Here is a 15,391-nt window from a genome sequence, read left to right on the forward strand (position 1 = left end):
CCCAATACTTCAAGCACCCTTTGTGTGCAATAACAGAGGTCAGACGTTTTTGAACTATTTACAAGCTTTTCACATATTGTTGCTGATAATTTTGCCCATTATTTCATGCACGTCTCCTCTAAAGCAGTGATGTTTTGGGGCTGTCATTAGGCAACAAAGACTTTCAACTCCTGTCATTCTTTTGTTGACCCGGCTGTGTGTTTGAGATCATTGTCATGCTGAAAGACACAGCCATGTCTTGTCTTCAACTTCCTTGCTGATGAAAAGAGATTTTTACTCAAAATCTCTCAATACATGGCCCCAATTATTTTCTTTACACAGATCAGTCGTCCTGGTCCATTTACAAAAACAAAAAAACAGCCCTAATGCATGATGTTCCCACCCCCATGCTTGAGTGTGGTTATGGTGTTCTTCAGAGACCATTCAATATTCCATCCATCCATCCATCCATCATCTGCACCTCTTATCCTCAGTAGGGTAACGGAGGTGCTGGAGCCCATCTCAGCTATCTTTGGGCAGTGGGTAGGGGACCCCCTAAACTGGTTGCCAGCCAGTCGAGGGCACACAGAGACAGATAACTTACTCACTCATTCACACCTAGGGACAATTTGGACCGGCCAATTAAACTGACATGCATGTTTTTTTGGGAATGTGAGAGGACCCCAGAGCGCCTGGAGGAAACCCACGCAAGCACGGGGAGAACATGCAAACTCCAATCAGAAAGGTTCGAGCTCATGACCTCAGAACTGTGCCGCACACGCGCTAACCACTGCACTTTCGTGCTGCCCCCATTCAGTATTCTTTCTCCTCTAAACACGAAAACCTGCGTTTTGACCAAAAAGTTGTATTTTGGTTTCATCTGACTATAACACATTTTACCAGTCCTCTTCTGAAAAATCCAGCAAACCGCAGACAGGCCTGAATGTGTACAGGCTTGAGCAGAGAACAAGGCTGGCAGTGCAGGATTTGGGTCCCTGGCGGCACATTGTGGTACAGATAGAAGCCTCTATTACTGTGGTTCCAGCTCTCTGTAGGTCATTCATTAGGTCCCCCCATGTGTTTCTGGGATTTTTGCTCACAGTTCTGTTATCATTTTGACGCCACAGGGTGAGACCTTGCATGGAGCCCCAGATGTAAAGATTATCAGTGGTCTTGTATGTCTTCCATTTTCTAATAATTTGTCCCACAGTTGATTTCTTTGCACCAAGTGGTTTACCTATTGCAGATTTAGTCTTCCCAGCCTGGTGCAGGTCTACAATTTTGTTTTTGGTGTCCTTTGACGGCTCTTTAGTCTTGGCCATAGTGAAGTTTGGAGTTTGACTCACTAAATTTGTGGACAGGTGTCTTTTGTACTGATGAAGAGTTAAAACAAGTGCCATTAATACGGGTAATGGGTGGAGCCTTGTTAGACCTTGTTAGAAGAAGGTAGACCTCGTGACTACCAGAAATCTTGCTTTTTTGTAGATGACAAAATACTTATTTTCCACTCTAAATTGGAAATAAATTCTTCAAAAATCAAAAAAATTGATTTTTTTTTTCACATTTTGTCTCATGGTTGAGGTTACCCATGTTTAAAATTACGGGTCTCTCTAATCTTTTCAAGTAGGAGAACTTGCACAGTTGGTGGTTGAATAAGTAATTATTTTGCCCCACTGTATCTATTCATCCCTCTAGCTGTCTGTCCAACCATTGATCGGTTCCTTTTAATAATATTTTTTTACATAGGTTGTAGTCAGGAATTGGGGGCAAATGGAGTATAACACGCTGTATAATAAACCAAACTTAATGCTTAAAGTTAGCAAAACTCTCTGTCAAAAAACCTTTTTGGGGACAAGTAATGAACTTTTCCATAAAAATAAAAAATGGCTATTTTGCAATGTAGTCGTACAACGTTATCTTAATGCAAATGCACTCTCTGCCGTGATTTTTAGATTGGCACAAGCTAAAAGGATGATCCAGAACCAGAGTGTGCCACCTCGCATTCACAAGTCACAGCAGGTAAAGTCCATAAAGTTGAAGCAGTGCATAATGAGCCGCGTAAAGTTTGCATAGTTAGCTTCAAATTCAACGGTGTCCCAATAGCTGTGCCCCGCATTCGTTTTCCACAGCAGCTTGCAAATGTGTCACAAGGAAATGCTGCATTGCAGTACTTGTAATCGAGGGGAAAGGACATAGCGAGGACTGAGCACGCTGGCAAGCCGATTTTGTGCACAACATCAAAGAGCAACTAAGCTCATGTCAAAGTTGGTCAATTTTATGATGTCGGTTTAATACGGTGGTTCTGAAATAGTGGGGTGCGCTCATTTAGGTGGGGCACGAGTCCTTGAATCAAGTGCAATTGCATATCCACTTTATTAGGGGAGTAGTGGTTTCTCTTGGTAAATGTTTTGCTTACATTTTGCCTTTGTATAGCATATGGCAGAGTATGAGCATTGAGTAGAGGATGGGCAGACCCTCAAGTGACCCCATGAAAAGTGTTTAACCCGTATGAGGAGGCATTTGAAGTGAGACGGGGTAAAGACGGAAAAAACAATCTCCTCCCGAGATGAGGAAGTTTGACGTAGAGGACCGTTTCCGTTATTTGCCACTTCAGAGAAAAAGACCGTATTGGTTGCTATGTTAAAACTGTTGGCAGCAGACCAGATGAAGACAAATAAATGAAGCTGTCACTTCAGGACATTACACCCCAATTATGCTGATAAGATGCTTTTTTTTGTTCTTTTAGAAAATAATTGAGAAGCACTGGTTAATGCACAACTAAGACAGACTAACATAAACAAAATAGTGAAATTTTAAAAATATGACACAATAAATTGGCATTATGTTATATCATTAATTCAAGTACCTAACATACTATATTAATATCGACTGAACAGCTTTGAAATAACATCATAAAATTTTAATGTTTGTTGGAGTGCATGTGAGTGTCTAGGCATGAGTAGTGGCCTACAGGAGATTTTGATTAATGTCGTTGTTTTGTATATCAATCTTTAAAAGTGCATCGCGCACTGTTACTCACTTTTCCTAATGTACATTAAACGACATTGGTTGCTCCCTTAAAATTCTCTGGACGGGGAAAGGAAGTTGGGGAAAACATATATCAAGCTGCTATGGTGCCCCAAAAAATATATATAATTTGAACATGACCTATTTAGCAGGTAATTTTGCACTTTTGTTGAAATGATTTTTCCCATTTTGCTCGAGAAAAAAACTAACACTAAACTATGTCAGCTTGTATTTTACCTAAAAAATAAGATATCTCAAACTACAAGTCTGGAGTTCCATCTTCTATGTAGCATAATCTTGATTTAGGAGGTGACGTTGTGCTTTTGTTGTATTATTTTTTATACAGAAAAAAATAATACTACAAAACTAATAAAGGATTTTATCCCAAAAATATAAACGCTATTATTATGAGTGTAATCTGCCATGTCATATAGTCCATTGTAAGGAATAGTTTCCTTTTTTTTAACTAGATTCATACAGTAAAAATTTAGAATTCCTAATCATTACATAGTGTTAAATTACTTGTTTATTCTAAGACTGAAATGTTACTATTGTCAGGGAGGCAGCATGGTAAAATGCACTGTAGGCAGATAATTGTCAACCTGAAATATAGGTCATTCATAAGATATAGAATAGAAGTGTGTTTTAAGCCTAGATTTAAACAGTTCTACTGAGGTTGCAGAGCATTCCACAGCACCGGAGCCCGAATAGAAAACGCTCTTGAACATGTAGATCTCTTATTGGCTCTTGGGATCACTAGTGGACCAGCATTTTCAGAGCGAAGGCTCCGGACAGTAACATAGGGGGAGATTAAATCTGAAAGATATGAGGGAGCAAGTCCATGCATGATTTTGTATAATACCAACAGAACCTTAAAATCACAGCTTAAGCTAACAGTGAGCCAATGCAGGTTAGCTAAAGTCGGGGTAATGTGATCAAATTTTCTTGTCTTATTTAAAAGACTTGCTGCAGCATTTTGTATCATCCGCAGGCTCTTGATTTTGGACTTCGGGAGACCGGAAAATAGTACATTACAGTAATCAAGAGGGGAGGTAAAAAAACGCATGAATTATAATGTCTGCATCAGACTGGGAGAGCATAAAATAGTTAAACTGGGGGGAATTAATTAATCATTAAAAGAAAAAAGACGAGAACAATTCATATGAATATTCATTGAAATGATACAAAGCTATTGAATAGATTCCAGTTAATCATGCAGCCCGAGATGTCACTACTGAATATTCAAACCGAGCACACAACGATAACAACGATGTCAAATCCACGCTTAGATACAACTCTGGCATATTCGCTGGGAAGTGAAATCAAAGCACTGGTCAACAAAACTCTTTCCAAGCCGTTGGATCAAAACTCTTGTTTGGCTTCAAAGCTTGCCAACGTTTGGGTGTCGATTCAGACTCTGCGGGATGCACAAACTGACTAACAAATGCCTTATTTGTTCTCATTGTGTGTGTGCAAAAAGACATGCTGAGAACTCTTGAAAACTGCTATGTGATACTTTGAGAGGCTGTTAAAAGGAAATCAGTCAGCGCAATGAATATAGCTTTATTGACTAATTAGCCAAAGTGCCAAAAGTAGAGGAAGAAATTTAATACGGATGACACAACTAATCGATAAAATTGATTAAAATCGATTAGTAAAAACGTTGGCAATGAATTTTATCATCTATTTGTTGTTACATTGAGGGTTACTGAGTACCACTTTGGTCCGGAAGAGGACGCTTGGAGGCCATTTTTATGATAAAAAAACTACAGTATCTTACATTTTTAAACGCTTTTTATTAAACATTGCATCATTACCAGGCAACCGTTTTAAACTTAACATATGTCAAAGGACCAGAGAGTGATGAAGAAATACTGTCACGACCGGAACAGGCAGTGGACCCAAACGCGTAACGTTTCACACGATGCTTTATTGGGCAATCGGGGAAGCCAGGCGTGGGGGAAAAAACAAAAGAGATCCAGTGCTCGCTGTGCAGGAGGAGCAGGAAGCCCTCACGAACGAAGCGTGGTCGCAGATCGGAAGCAAGTCGGGCAGCCGGGACGGGAGAACGGAGCGTGGTCGGAAATCGGGACAAGTCAGGTAACCAGAGACGATCGGTAAGCCAGGGGTAGACGACCGGGAAACAGCAACAGGGAGCCAGAGTCAAAAATGCTTGCCTTGCATGAGCGGAGGTTCGCTGACGGACTGACAAAGCGTGAACGAGAATTACGTGTTTAAATAGGAGTAGAACTAATTAAGAAACGAGTGGCTAAACAAGTGAGCGCAGGTGAGAGCAATTGGCAAATCATGACAAATACAGAGGGAGAAAATCAGAAAATGAATTAATAAAATTAATCAAGTAAAAAGAAAAACAATAACAATGACATGTTTATCTCAACACAAGGAGCATGTTAATCATATTTAAAGTTGTAAATAAAAAAAATGTTGAAAATATTTAAAAAATACCACTAAATAAAGTTAATTGTTCTTTCTTCATTTTTGTTTTGTATTATAAGTTCAAATGTAATATGATGTTTAGATAAAATGGTCGGAAAAGAGTATCTTACAAATTTGCAGGTGTGTAGCATACATTTGTAGTTTTTTTTTGTTTGTTTTATTTTATATAATATTCTATCTATTTGTAAACTGTTTCGATCCGTCTAAATTATCAATATTTGAATAAAGAGGAGGAAATTTAAAAAATATTAAAACAAACAATTCATCAGAAAAACAATAGACTGATTCATCAATTATTTAAATAATTGCTGGTTAAAACCCTAGAATTGATTAAAGATGGCATGTAGTGTGGAATCCCACCAAATAGGGGTTGGACAAATTATGGCTTACGGTTCACACATCAGGCTTTTTAAAATAGCTCATTGGATATATATATTTTTTATAGAGCGTTGAATTTGAATAGCAGGCAGAGTCGGCAGCTACCTATATACATTTTGCACAACTGTTATGTTTCTTGAGAAATGTAGCAATGATAACAAGGGTGTTACCAAGCCATCAAAATGATGAGACATGTACCAAGCTCCTTGCTGTCCTGGTAAGATTTCAATTGACCCCTGGGTTACAGTGTTCCTGGATTACAATATCTTTATATTATAACAGGGAATACGTTGTTTTTTTAAGACCCTTCGTTACGGCATTTTCCCCACCATACAACATCAAAAAACAACCATTTCGTCTGCATATAAACTTTCAAATTTCAAACTTTTGTGGTGTTTATTTGTATGACTGTGGAGACAAGTTACTTATACATCTCTGAGATAACTGTCTGCTGTTGGTCGACATCATATAGGATGCTGATCTGCTATTGGTTTGCCTCATTGCTTTGTGAAGATGCTAAAATACAATTGGTTGAACTTTAACAATGCTCCCTTTTTGTTCATTCAGATTCAGATTCAGATTCAGATCTACTTTATTGTCATTCTAGTACACGTGTATACAGAACGAAATGTCGATACATCTGACCCGCACAGTTTCCTTGAATGTACAGATATAAATAAAATGTTGTATTGATTTGGAGTATTGAGTACTAATAATATACTAAATAATTATGGCTATGTATAGTATTTTACAGTAGCGCAAATAGTGCAAGAGGAGCAGCTAACCAGATGTCCAAAAAGGGCAGTCAGGTAAACAAGTCAGGTAAACAGTAACGATAACACTGTAACAATAACGCTGTAAGTACAATAGTGCAGAGGAACAGATGTGCAAGGAGTGGCTAGCTATAAAGAACTGCCAGTAGTGCAAAAAGTCAAACAAAACCAACAGATGTACAGATTAGCAGCAGTTTAAATTTACTATGTGTTTGATTGACCATTTAACAGTCTAATGGCCAGGGGGACAAGACTATTGTGGAACCTGGTGGTCCTGCACCGCACACTGCAGTACCTCTTCCCAGAGGCTAGCAGAGTGAACAGTCCATGAAGGGGGTGAGAGGGGTCCCTGATAATGTTCTTAGCTTGGGATAGGCAGCCCTTCTGGCCAATGTCCTGAATGGAGGGGAGAGAAGTCCCGATGATTTTCTCTGCTGTCCTCGTCACCCTCCTCACACTACCCCAGTCGGAAGCGCTGCAGCCTCCACACCACACAGAGATAAAGCTGGTCAGGATACTCTCTATGGTGCCCCTGTAGAATGTGATGAGGGAGGGTGGGGGCAGGTGGGCTCTCCTCATCCTCCGCAGGAAGTACAGGCGCTGCTGTGCCCTCTTAATTCAATTCAGAATCGTGTGTAAAAAACTTAGCTAGGGTCCCAAGACTTCCGGTGATGGTAACGGGAGAAGCGGGAAAATGATAACCATGAAAACAAGCCTTAAAATGAAAAGGAATCTGTAGAGGGCACAAGCATCATTACCCTTCCTAAAATAATATGACCGTAACCAATGACAATCGGGAATCATTATTCTTAATAAAGAGGCGATTAAATCATTGAAGTCTTTTTAAAAGCCTGACAACATTTACAAGTTTTAAAATTAGTATTAATTGTAATCCCCCCCCCGCATCCACCCACTACTCCATTGCACCAACTCAAGTCACGTTACACCAAACGTAAACTAAATTAAAAATGACTTTCTATGTATTTATAATGTTATCTAATCATAGTCATCCATCAATCCATCCATTATCCGCATCGCTTATCCTCAGTAGGGTTGCGGGGTGCTAGGGCCCATCCCAGCTATCTTCGGGCAGTGGGCAGGGGACACCCTTAACTGGTTGCCAGCCAGTCGCAGGGCACACAGAGACAGACAACTCACTCGCTCATTCACACCTAGGGACAATTTGGACCGCCAATTAACCTGACATGCATGTTTTTGGATGTGGGAGGAAACCGGAGTGACCAGAGGAAACCCATGCAAGCAAAGGAAGAACATGCAAACTCCACACAGGAAGTTTTGATCTTATGACCTCAGAACTGTGCTGCGGACCCGCTAACCACTCAGCTGGCGTGCTGCCTAATCATATTCATACATATCATATGTAGTAGTACATACTAAAGATTATATACTTTGGTCATTATGTTTGTACCTGGGAAACGGGGTTTGGAGCACATTAGGTAACTATCATAGCTTTCTATCCCACCATAAGACAATTTTACCTAGCGAGCCCCACCCCACAATTGACTAATGTGATATTCATGGGTTTACTGTATTTGACATAAAGGAACCAGAACAAAAAACCTTGCACATGCCCGTGCGCAATGTTGGAATAAAACAAACACCGTCGGTGCTGTTCTATAGTAAGTGTTTTTACCATTTTTAATAAAATCCTCAAAGACAAAAGCAATACGATTTTCAAGAGCAAATTCAATGTTTTAGCTTGGCCTGTATGATCCTTATTCATCCAGGGGTGACAATTATGTAGACATGCAACAAAAATAGCTTAATAAGCATGTTAGTTAGAAAACCTAAGGTAGATAGGTAGGTAGGTGTTCTAAGAATATCGACATTTTTGTGATTTGTTAAATATTAATCATTCCTTCAAACAAAGAACAGGGCTTTAATCATCAATAAATAGCAGAGCACCAGCTCCACAATGACATCATTTTAAAGAGTCAAGGACATTTCCTTTGTGAGTCATTTAAGAGATCAATTTCACAGGCCTGTCACCCTGCTGTCACTCTCTACTAATTTGCACGGACATACGCTCACACACACGTTTGAGTCATGCCTTTTAACCTAATGAAGAAGTCCTTTTATCAGGCGCACCCCGTTTTACCGAGGACAAGAGCAGATCCTGTAATTGTACTACTATACCCAAGTGTAATGTTGTGACTTTCCTTTCATTTTGTGCATTCAGGCACTCCAAAGTCAATTTCGGATTTCCTATACTTCAGGGAGTGTTTTTCAAGAAATCAATAGCAATGGTATGCCACAATGACAACCTGAAATAGACTCAAATTTAGCTGCACACTCTGAGTCATATTTTTATTTTCCCACACCAATAAGAACTATTATTCGTAGCAAAGCATATCTCAAAGGGGATAACCGTAACTTTAAAATATTCTCATTTCTGGCGCCGTCTTCAGCCATTCGGACTGTATTTGAAACAGTCCCTTTTATGCTTTCCCCATTTTGATCCTGGAATAAAAGAAATGCGCGAGCACGCGCGTGAAATCACTCAACTACCCCACAACCCTCCGCCTCCTTACCTCCAGAGTAATGAGCTCCGTAAAATTAAGATCAAAGCATATAAGCGCAGATGAATAAATATATAAAGGCTCTTTGAACTCAGTCGTGCATTAACACATACTTTTTTTTCCTTTTTTTGCTACAGTCATCATGTAGTATAATTTTATTTAGTTAATTTTGCCCATTTATTTTCTGACTTTGCAAATATGTAGTATAAAGATCAGTCTGAACCGATTGGAAATTTTGTAATCAACTAAAAATTGTAATTTCTAAAAGTGCATTCAATCTAAATATGAAGAAAACTATGACTACAATTGCCCGACCCTAAATATTATTTATCCACCACGATAAATTAAATAATTTTGACTTTTGATATGGATTTGAAAAAATAAACATTGAGATAAAAAATAATGACATTAATATGAAACACAAATTTCAAAATAAGATTTTTGTTGCATCTATTAGTGTGCAGAATAACAAAAAACTTCAGTGGGCAAGGTGTAAAATAAAAACTATCCATGCATTTTTTGTTAAATATTTGTGTATGTTCTGCGCGAACAAATAGATTTATTAGCCGTGTTAGTAATAGTAGTCATTGTTGTAGAAGAAGTAAACCTATTTGCTGCTTAACTATCAAGTTTAATTGATCCCACGAGTCTCATAAAATTGTATTGTTTTAAAACAAATAATATTCTAAAATATATATAGTATATACTGTACATATAAATAAAGTGAAGTGAATCAAAAAGACAGTTAAATCTTGTATCTATAGCAAAAATTGTAATATTGTAAAAATGATCGCAAACGCCATGGTAAGTATCTGTCAGTCAGTTGAATTTCAAATTTACACTATTTTCTCCCGGGGGGAGTGTTCCCCGAGAACCCCTCTAGACTGTCCACCTAATCAGGGTCTCACAGAATTCTACTGGGGAAAAATATATATATACGCACAAAAACACATGCACACACACAATTGGGCTCATTCTTTAAAAAATCGGTTAAAGATTACCCAATCATATTTAAAGGGTTCTTTTGTTAACCCAAAATGAAGCTCTGATGATTTTGTGGACTTTTCCTGATATTTTTTGGCAAATTCAGGTGTGCGTACATTTATAAAAACTTAATATTTAACCAAGCAATGTAAAAATTATTTTTGTAGTACCATTGGGGGTAGGTCTGGTTATTGAGTGTTGCATGCCAAAACTATAAAAACGATAATGTATCTCGTTGCATCAGAATAAATATTGATACAATTTTTGGGGACAAGTTGTTACATAAAGCAGATTACATGGAAGGTGCATGTTTTGGTCGCACTAGGCCAAAGCACTGGGATAATATGACAACAGTTGTCCTTTTTCTGCATGATTTTATTGAACATTTTTGGGACATGATACTGCAGAGAGTAACACAGAGCAACACGACCAGGAAGCTGTCGCCAGGCCTCGAAGTCACGTGGTTTTGTGGAGCATTGGTTTCACAGCGAAGAATTTAATCCCTCGAAAAGGCACCGTGTCGGGTAACAAATAATTTGTTGGCTAATGAGATTGTGTTTGCATGCGATATGAGAGAATCTGTATCATAAAATTATACGATATCTTTTGGGTTACGTTTGGGAAACGTTTAAGGTCAAATTGTAGGACTTTTTTTCTTTTTATCGGTTGTATTGCTTTGCTCAGTATTTTGTAGTTAAATAAAGTATGATCATACATTCACATACAGACATCTTCATGATTGTTAATTCTCAAAGTGAAAAGGACATATATAAGCTGAAACATTTAAAAAGTATTCACTTTATTACATTTTACAAGTATTACAATATACCAGAGCCATATCCCCCTAGTGGGAGGTGGCAAGAGTCAAGAACACATTCACATTTCATACTCTTTCTGGGAGATTGATACAGAGGAAGGGATTCCCAGCCCACTCGCTCAACCCAACTGATTTGTTGGGAGTCATTAGGTGACCAAACCCCCCAATTCCAACCCCTAATGCCGAGCGCCAAGCAGGGAGGCAATGAGTACCAATGTTGTAAGTCTGAAGTATGACTCGGCCGAGGCTTGAACCAGCAACCACCCAGTCTCTGGGCGGGCGCCACTGAGCTGGTTCGTAAAATTGAAATTGATTTTTACATTACATTATTTTCTTAACCACTGTAACACTTAACTCTGACATTTTGCAGTGACGTTAAAATTACACAAAAACTGTGAGCATTAAAATCTAATCTTAATTCAAATAAATGTCAGATTTTTTTATCATACATTTCATGATATGTAATTATAAAATTAAATAAATGTATCTTCTTCAAATTTAAAAAACCTAAGTTAAAAAAATTAGTACAGCATACATTAACTTTTTCCTTTTTTTTTATCATTTCTTATTCTCAAAACCGTATAATTTATCATCCATCCATCCGTCATCTGCACCGCTTATCCTCAGTAGGGTCGCGGGGGTGCTGGAGCACATCCCAGCTATCTTCGGGCAGTGGGCAGGGGACACCCTGAACTGATTGTCAGCCAGGGCACACAGGGACAGACAATTCGCTCGCTCATTCACACCTAGGGACAATTTGGACCAGCCGATTAACCTGACATGCATGTTTTTGGAATGTAGGGGGAAAACCGGAATGCCCGGAGGAAACCCACGCAAGCACGGGGAGAACATGCAAACTCCACACAGGAAGTTCGATCTCATGACCTCAGAACTGTGCCGCACACGCGCAAATCACTGCGCCGCTCTATAATTTGTCAAAGAAACAAAAATGTCATAATTCGTGATTCTCAAAAAAGTTCTTTTGTGATGGGGTATCTTAAATATGTCACTTTTTTGGAACTGCTTGTCCTCTTTAGGGTCACTGCTGTGTTTTTCAATAATATTTTTTCTCCAAAATTTAAAGAGAAAATCCCAATCGTGTATGAGGACATACCAATTTGTACAAACTCCCTGGGAAAAAAGTCAGAGCCTGGATTAAAACCAACAACATTAAATATTTTCCATCAAGTATGAGGCTCACATAAAAATATCCCTTTTTCGCAACAGATTATTTCCCCCGTGAGCAGGGTTTAGTTTTAAGAAATAAATATATAGTGACGTTGAGACTCGCTGAACTTCATTTTATTGACACATTTTTCTTTTCTCCTTTCTTATGTTTTAGGTCACCCTGATCTGTCCAAGGACAATCTTGGACACAATCAACCTTAATGTCGTGGAGATGAGCGCTTAAAATGTCAAATTTGGAGCAGTGTTAGTCTTTGAAGGGACCATGTTTAATATTTACTGCCCCCTAGTGGTAGAAAAACTTCAATCCAGTAATTGGGTTTCGTAAAGTGAATGAGCAAAAAATGTGCAGGTTTCATAGCTAGCAATCTGGCTACTTTTTTAGCTTTGTAGCTAGCTATCTTCGTAGATTTTTAGCTATTTAGCAAGCTATCTACCTAGCTTTTTACATTTTTTGCATACTATCGAGCTAACATTTTATCTTTTTTTACTATTTTGGCTAGCTATCTAGCTCCAAATAGTTTTTTACCTGAGTATGAACTTTACATTACAATATTATTATCATTTATACAATCATATTTGGCATTTGGATTCCATTTAAACTAAGTTGCACATTTTATTTTTATTAAAGTTATTTCTTTTTTAACTTTACACTAATGGATATTATTTTTGGAAATAGCTGAATTTCCACATTATGTTTATCTATCCATCCATTTGCTGTACTGTTTATCCTCACTAGGGGTACGGGGGTGCTAAAGCCCATTCGAGCTATCTTCGGGCAGGGGACATCCTGGACTGGTTGCCACCCAGTAACATGGCGCACATTATATTATGAATAACATTGATACAATTAGTTTGGAAAATATTACTTTGCCCAGTGTCTGCAGATGCGAGTGAGGCATGAAATTATCTTGCCTCTTGGTGGAGGGCATTAGAACAAGGATTCTGATTTGGTACACACCTCAGCCCTAAACAATAACAACAAGTCAAGTCATCCAGTAATCTTTTTTCTTGTTGAGTAGACTATTTTCTTTCAGAATCGAAGATTACCTATCTATTGATGCTTATTCAAAAGGAGCAGTATGAAATGTACAGTAATACTGTGCTGAGCATTTGCATATGAAGGGTGAGGCGCAAACCTCTCTTGCTCCAAGGCAGAGGGCAATAGTGAGACATGAGATTCTGATTTGCCGCACACCTCGTCCCAAAACAATAAGATTCGTGATAGTATTAAAAAGATAACAGTAATTCAAGCCAACTAGTATTTTTTCTTGTTGCATGGATTCATAATAGATGACTATCTGTTTATTGATGGCTTTATTCTAAAGGAGCAGTGCATATACTCAATTTATAGGTTGAGGTAAGACAATAAAACATGTTTATGTACTACAGTTTAACTGTTGCTTTATGTCTTTGACAAATAAATCATGAGTTAGGTGCAAGATCATTTATTTGTAAATCCGACTGTTCTTCGCCAGAAACAAACCTCACCGCACGTCAATGAGTATAATTTTTGCTCAGTAACAATAGCCTCTGTGAATTAATGGTAAAACGTTGATTTAAACTTCACATTATACTGAAAATTCTAAAGATGAGATTATTTTCAGGACATGCGAAATCAATGGGAAACAATGCCGTGATCCACAAAAGAATGAATTGCTGTAATTTGTTGCCAATCAGATGATGAATACTATGTAGGTTCATTTATTTGTAAATGTTACTGTGTCTCAGAAAATATAACCCTCACTGCACATCACTGTTTGAGATGTTTTATTTGATTATTATTATTTTCGTTTGAGCTTATAATTTGGTTTGAGCTCAGAAATTAGGTTGTAATTCGCCTCGGGGCAGCGTCCTTCACGTTGTGTCCGGTGTGTAGCGCTCAAAAGCATCTCAAAGGACAAAATGAGCTAGCGCATCACAGTTTATGGATTTCCGCTCAAGTGATACCCTGGCGATGATGCAGCCTGCCTGCATCCCACTCACTCACTTTCATGCATCATCACAAATTCACAATCCCTTTCCCAGCAGCAGGACCAGGGCGTGGGCCTGTCTACACGACCACACCAGACAACAACACAGGAAGCACATTAGCTACATTTCGTTAACTTGTGCTTTCAAACGCCATTTTCTAGCATGTTGAAGCACAAACACATCGCATTATCCCTCTTTCGTTTATCTTACCTGCAGCCCGGAGGGGAGAGGGAGTGGAACGTATTGAGGGAGAACATCTCAGCCCGGTCCGCCATCTTCTCTGACTAGCCCGCTATGTCGTGGAGACGAACACGAAGGAGAAACGGCAGTCCATCCACGGCAAAGGCGTCCGCGGTGGATTTTCTTCTCCTTTCAAGGCCCCCTCCACCTCACCACTCTCTCCGTCTCCTTCAGTCGCGGATGTTGCAGGAGGAGGGGGGAGGGAGGAGGCAAGTTTAAATAATCTGCATGGAAACAAACGACAATGTCCCGAATTAGGTTCCAATATGTCGGACAAGGTGTCTCCTTCCCGGTTTGGCGAAGGTTTATCGAGGATGGCGACGAAGAGCGTTGAGAGAGAGAAGATACTCGAAGATGCTGCGGGTGACACACGGGGGAAGCTGGCAGGCAACAGCGTGGAGACGGGCGGGGGCGCCAACCGTTGGGGGGCGGCCCAAGTGGGACGAACGCAGAGGGAGTGGAGGGATAGTCTAGCATCAGTGACGTCACCAGAACAAAAGCCACGATGTTTTTTTTGTCATCAGATATAAATTATTGATTTTTTTTATCCAAATACACTGCACAAACGACTCATAAAATAGTATTACATATCTGTCAACCTCCAAGTTTCCCTGCACTTACAAACTGTCGTATTTTCCATTTCAAAATACAAAAAGATCTTACACCATATTTTTTTCAAACGTGTTTATTTATGTAGTTTAACATGTTATATTGTACATGTGTTTCGTTATATCATTCTGCACATATCCTTAATAATAAAATAAAATATAAAATTAAAAAAATAAAAAAATCAGGAACAATTGTTATCAGCACGGCGGCGCAGTGGTTAGCGCATGTGCGGCACAGTTCATGTCTTGGGAACCTCCTGCGTGGGTTCAAATCCAGCTCCATACTTCCTGTGCGGAGTTTGTATGTTCTCCCCGCGCTTGCGTGGGTATCCAGAGGAGTCATAATTAGGCACTACAGTGGCAGACGCATGCGCACAGTAGCATCAAACGCTCGCTTCGTTTGCAATGAAAAAAACGATACCGAGATAG

The 15,391-nt window shown here is 39.0% G+C and overlaps 1 protein-coding gene across 1 annotated transcript in view; it reads right to left on the bottom strand.

The window, feature by feature from the left end:
- The window catches only part of mapk8ip2 (mitogen-activated protein kinase 8 interacting protein 2), a 39,544-nt gene extending 24,772 nt beyond the window's left edge, over positions 1 to 14,772 (bottom strand). Inside the window, exon 1 of the mRNA XM_088339897.1 lies at positions 14,325 to 14,772. Coding sequence (XP_088196023.1) covers positions 14,325 to 14,389 — 65 coding nt within the window. The 5' untranslated portion in view covers positions 14,390 to 14,772. The remainder of the gene's footprint in view (positions 1 to 14,324) is intronic.
- Positions 14,773 to 15,391: the final 619 nt, after the last annotated feature.

The sequence above is a fragment of the Urocampus carinirostris genome, chromosome 7 (genome assembly GCF_059441175.1).
Source record: "Urocampus carinirostris isolate Australia breed hairy pipefish chromosome 7, RoL_Ucar_1.0, whole genome shotgun sequence".
Classification (NCBI taxonomy): domain Eukaryota; kingdom Metazoa; phylum Chordata; class Actinopteri; order Syngnathiformes; family Syngnathidae; genus Urocampus; species Urocampus carinirostris.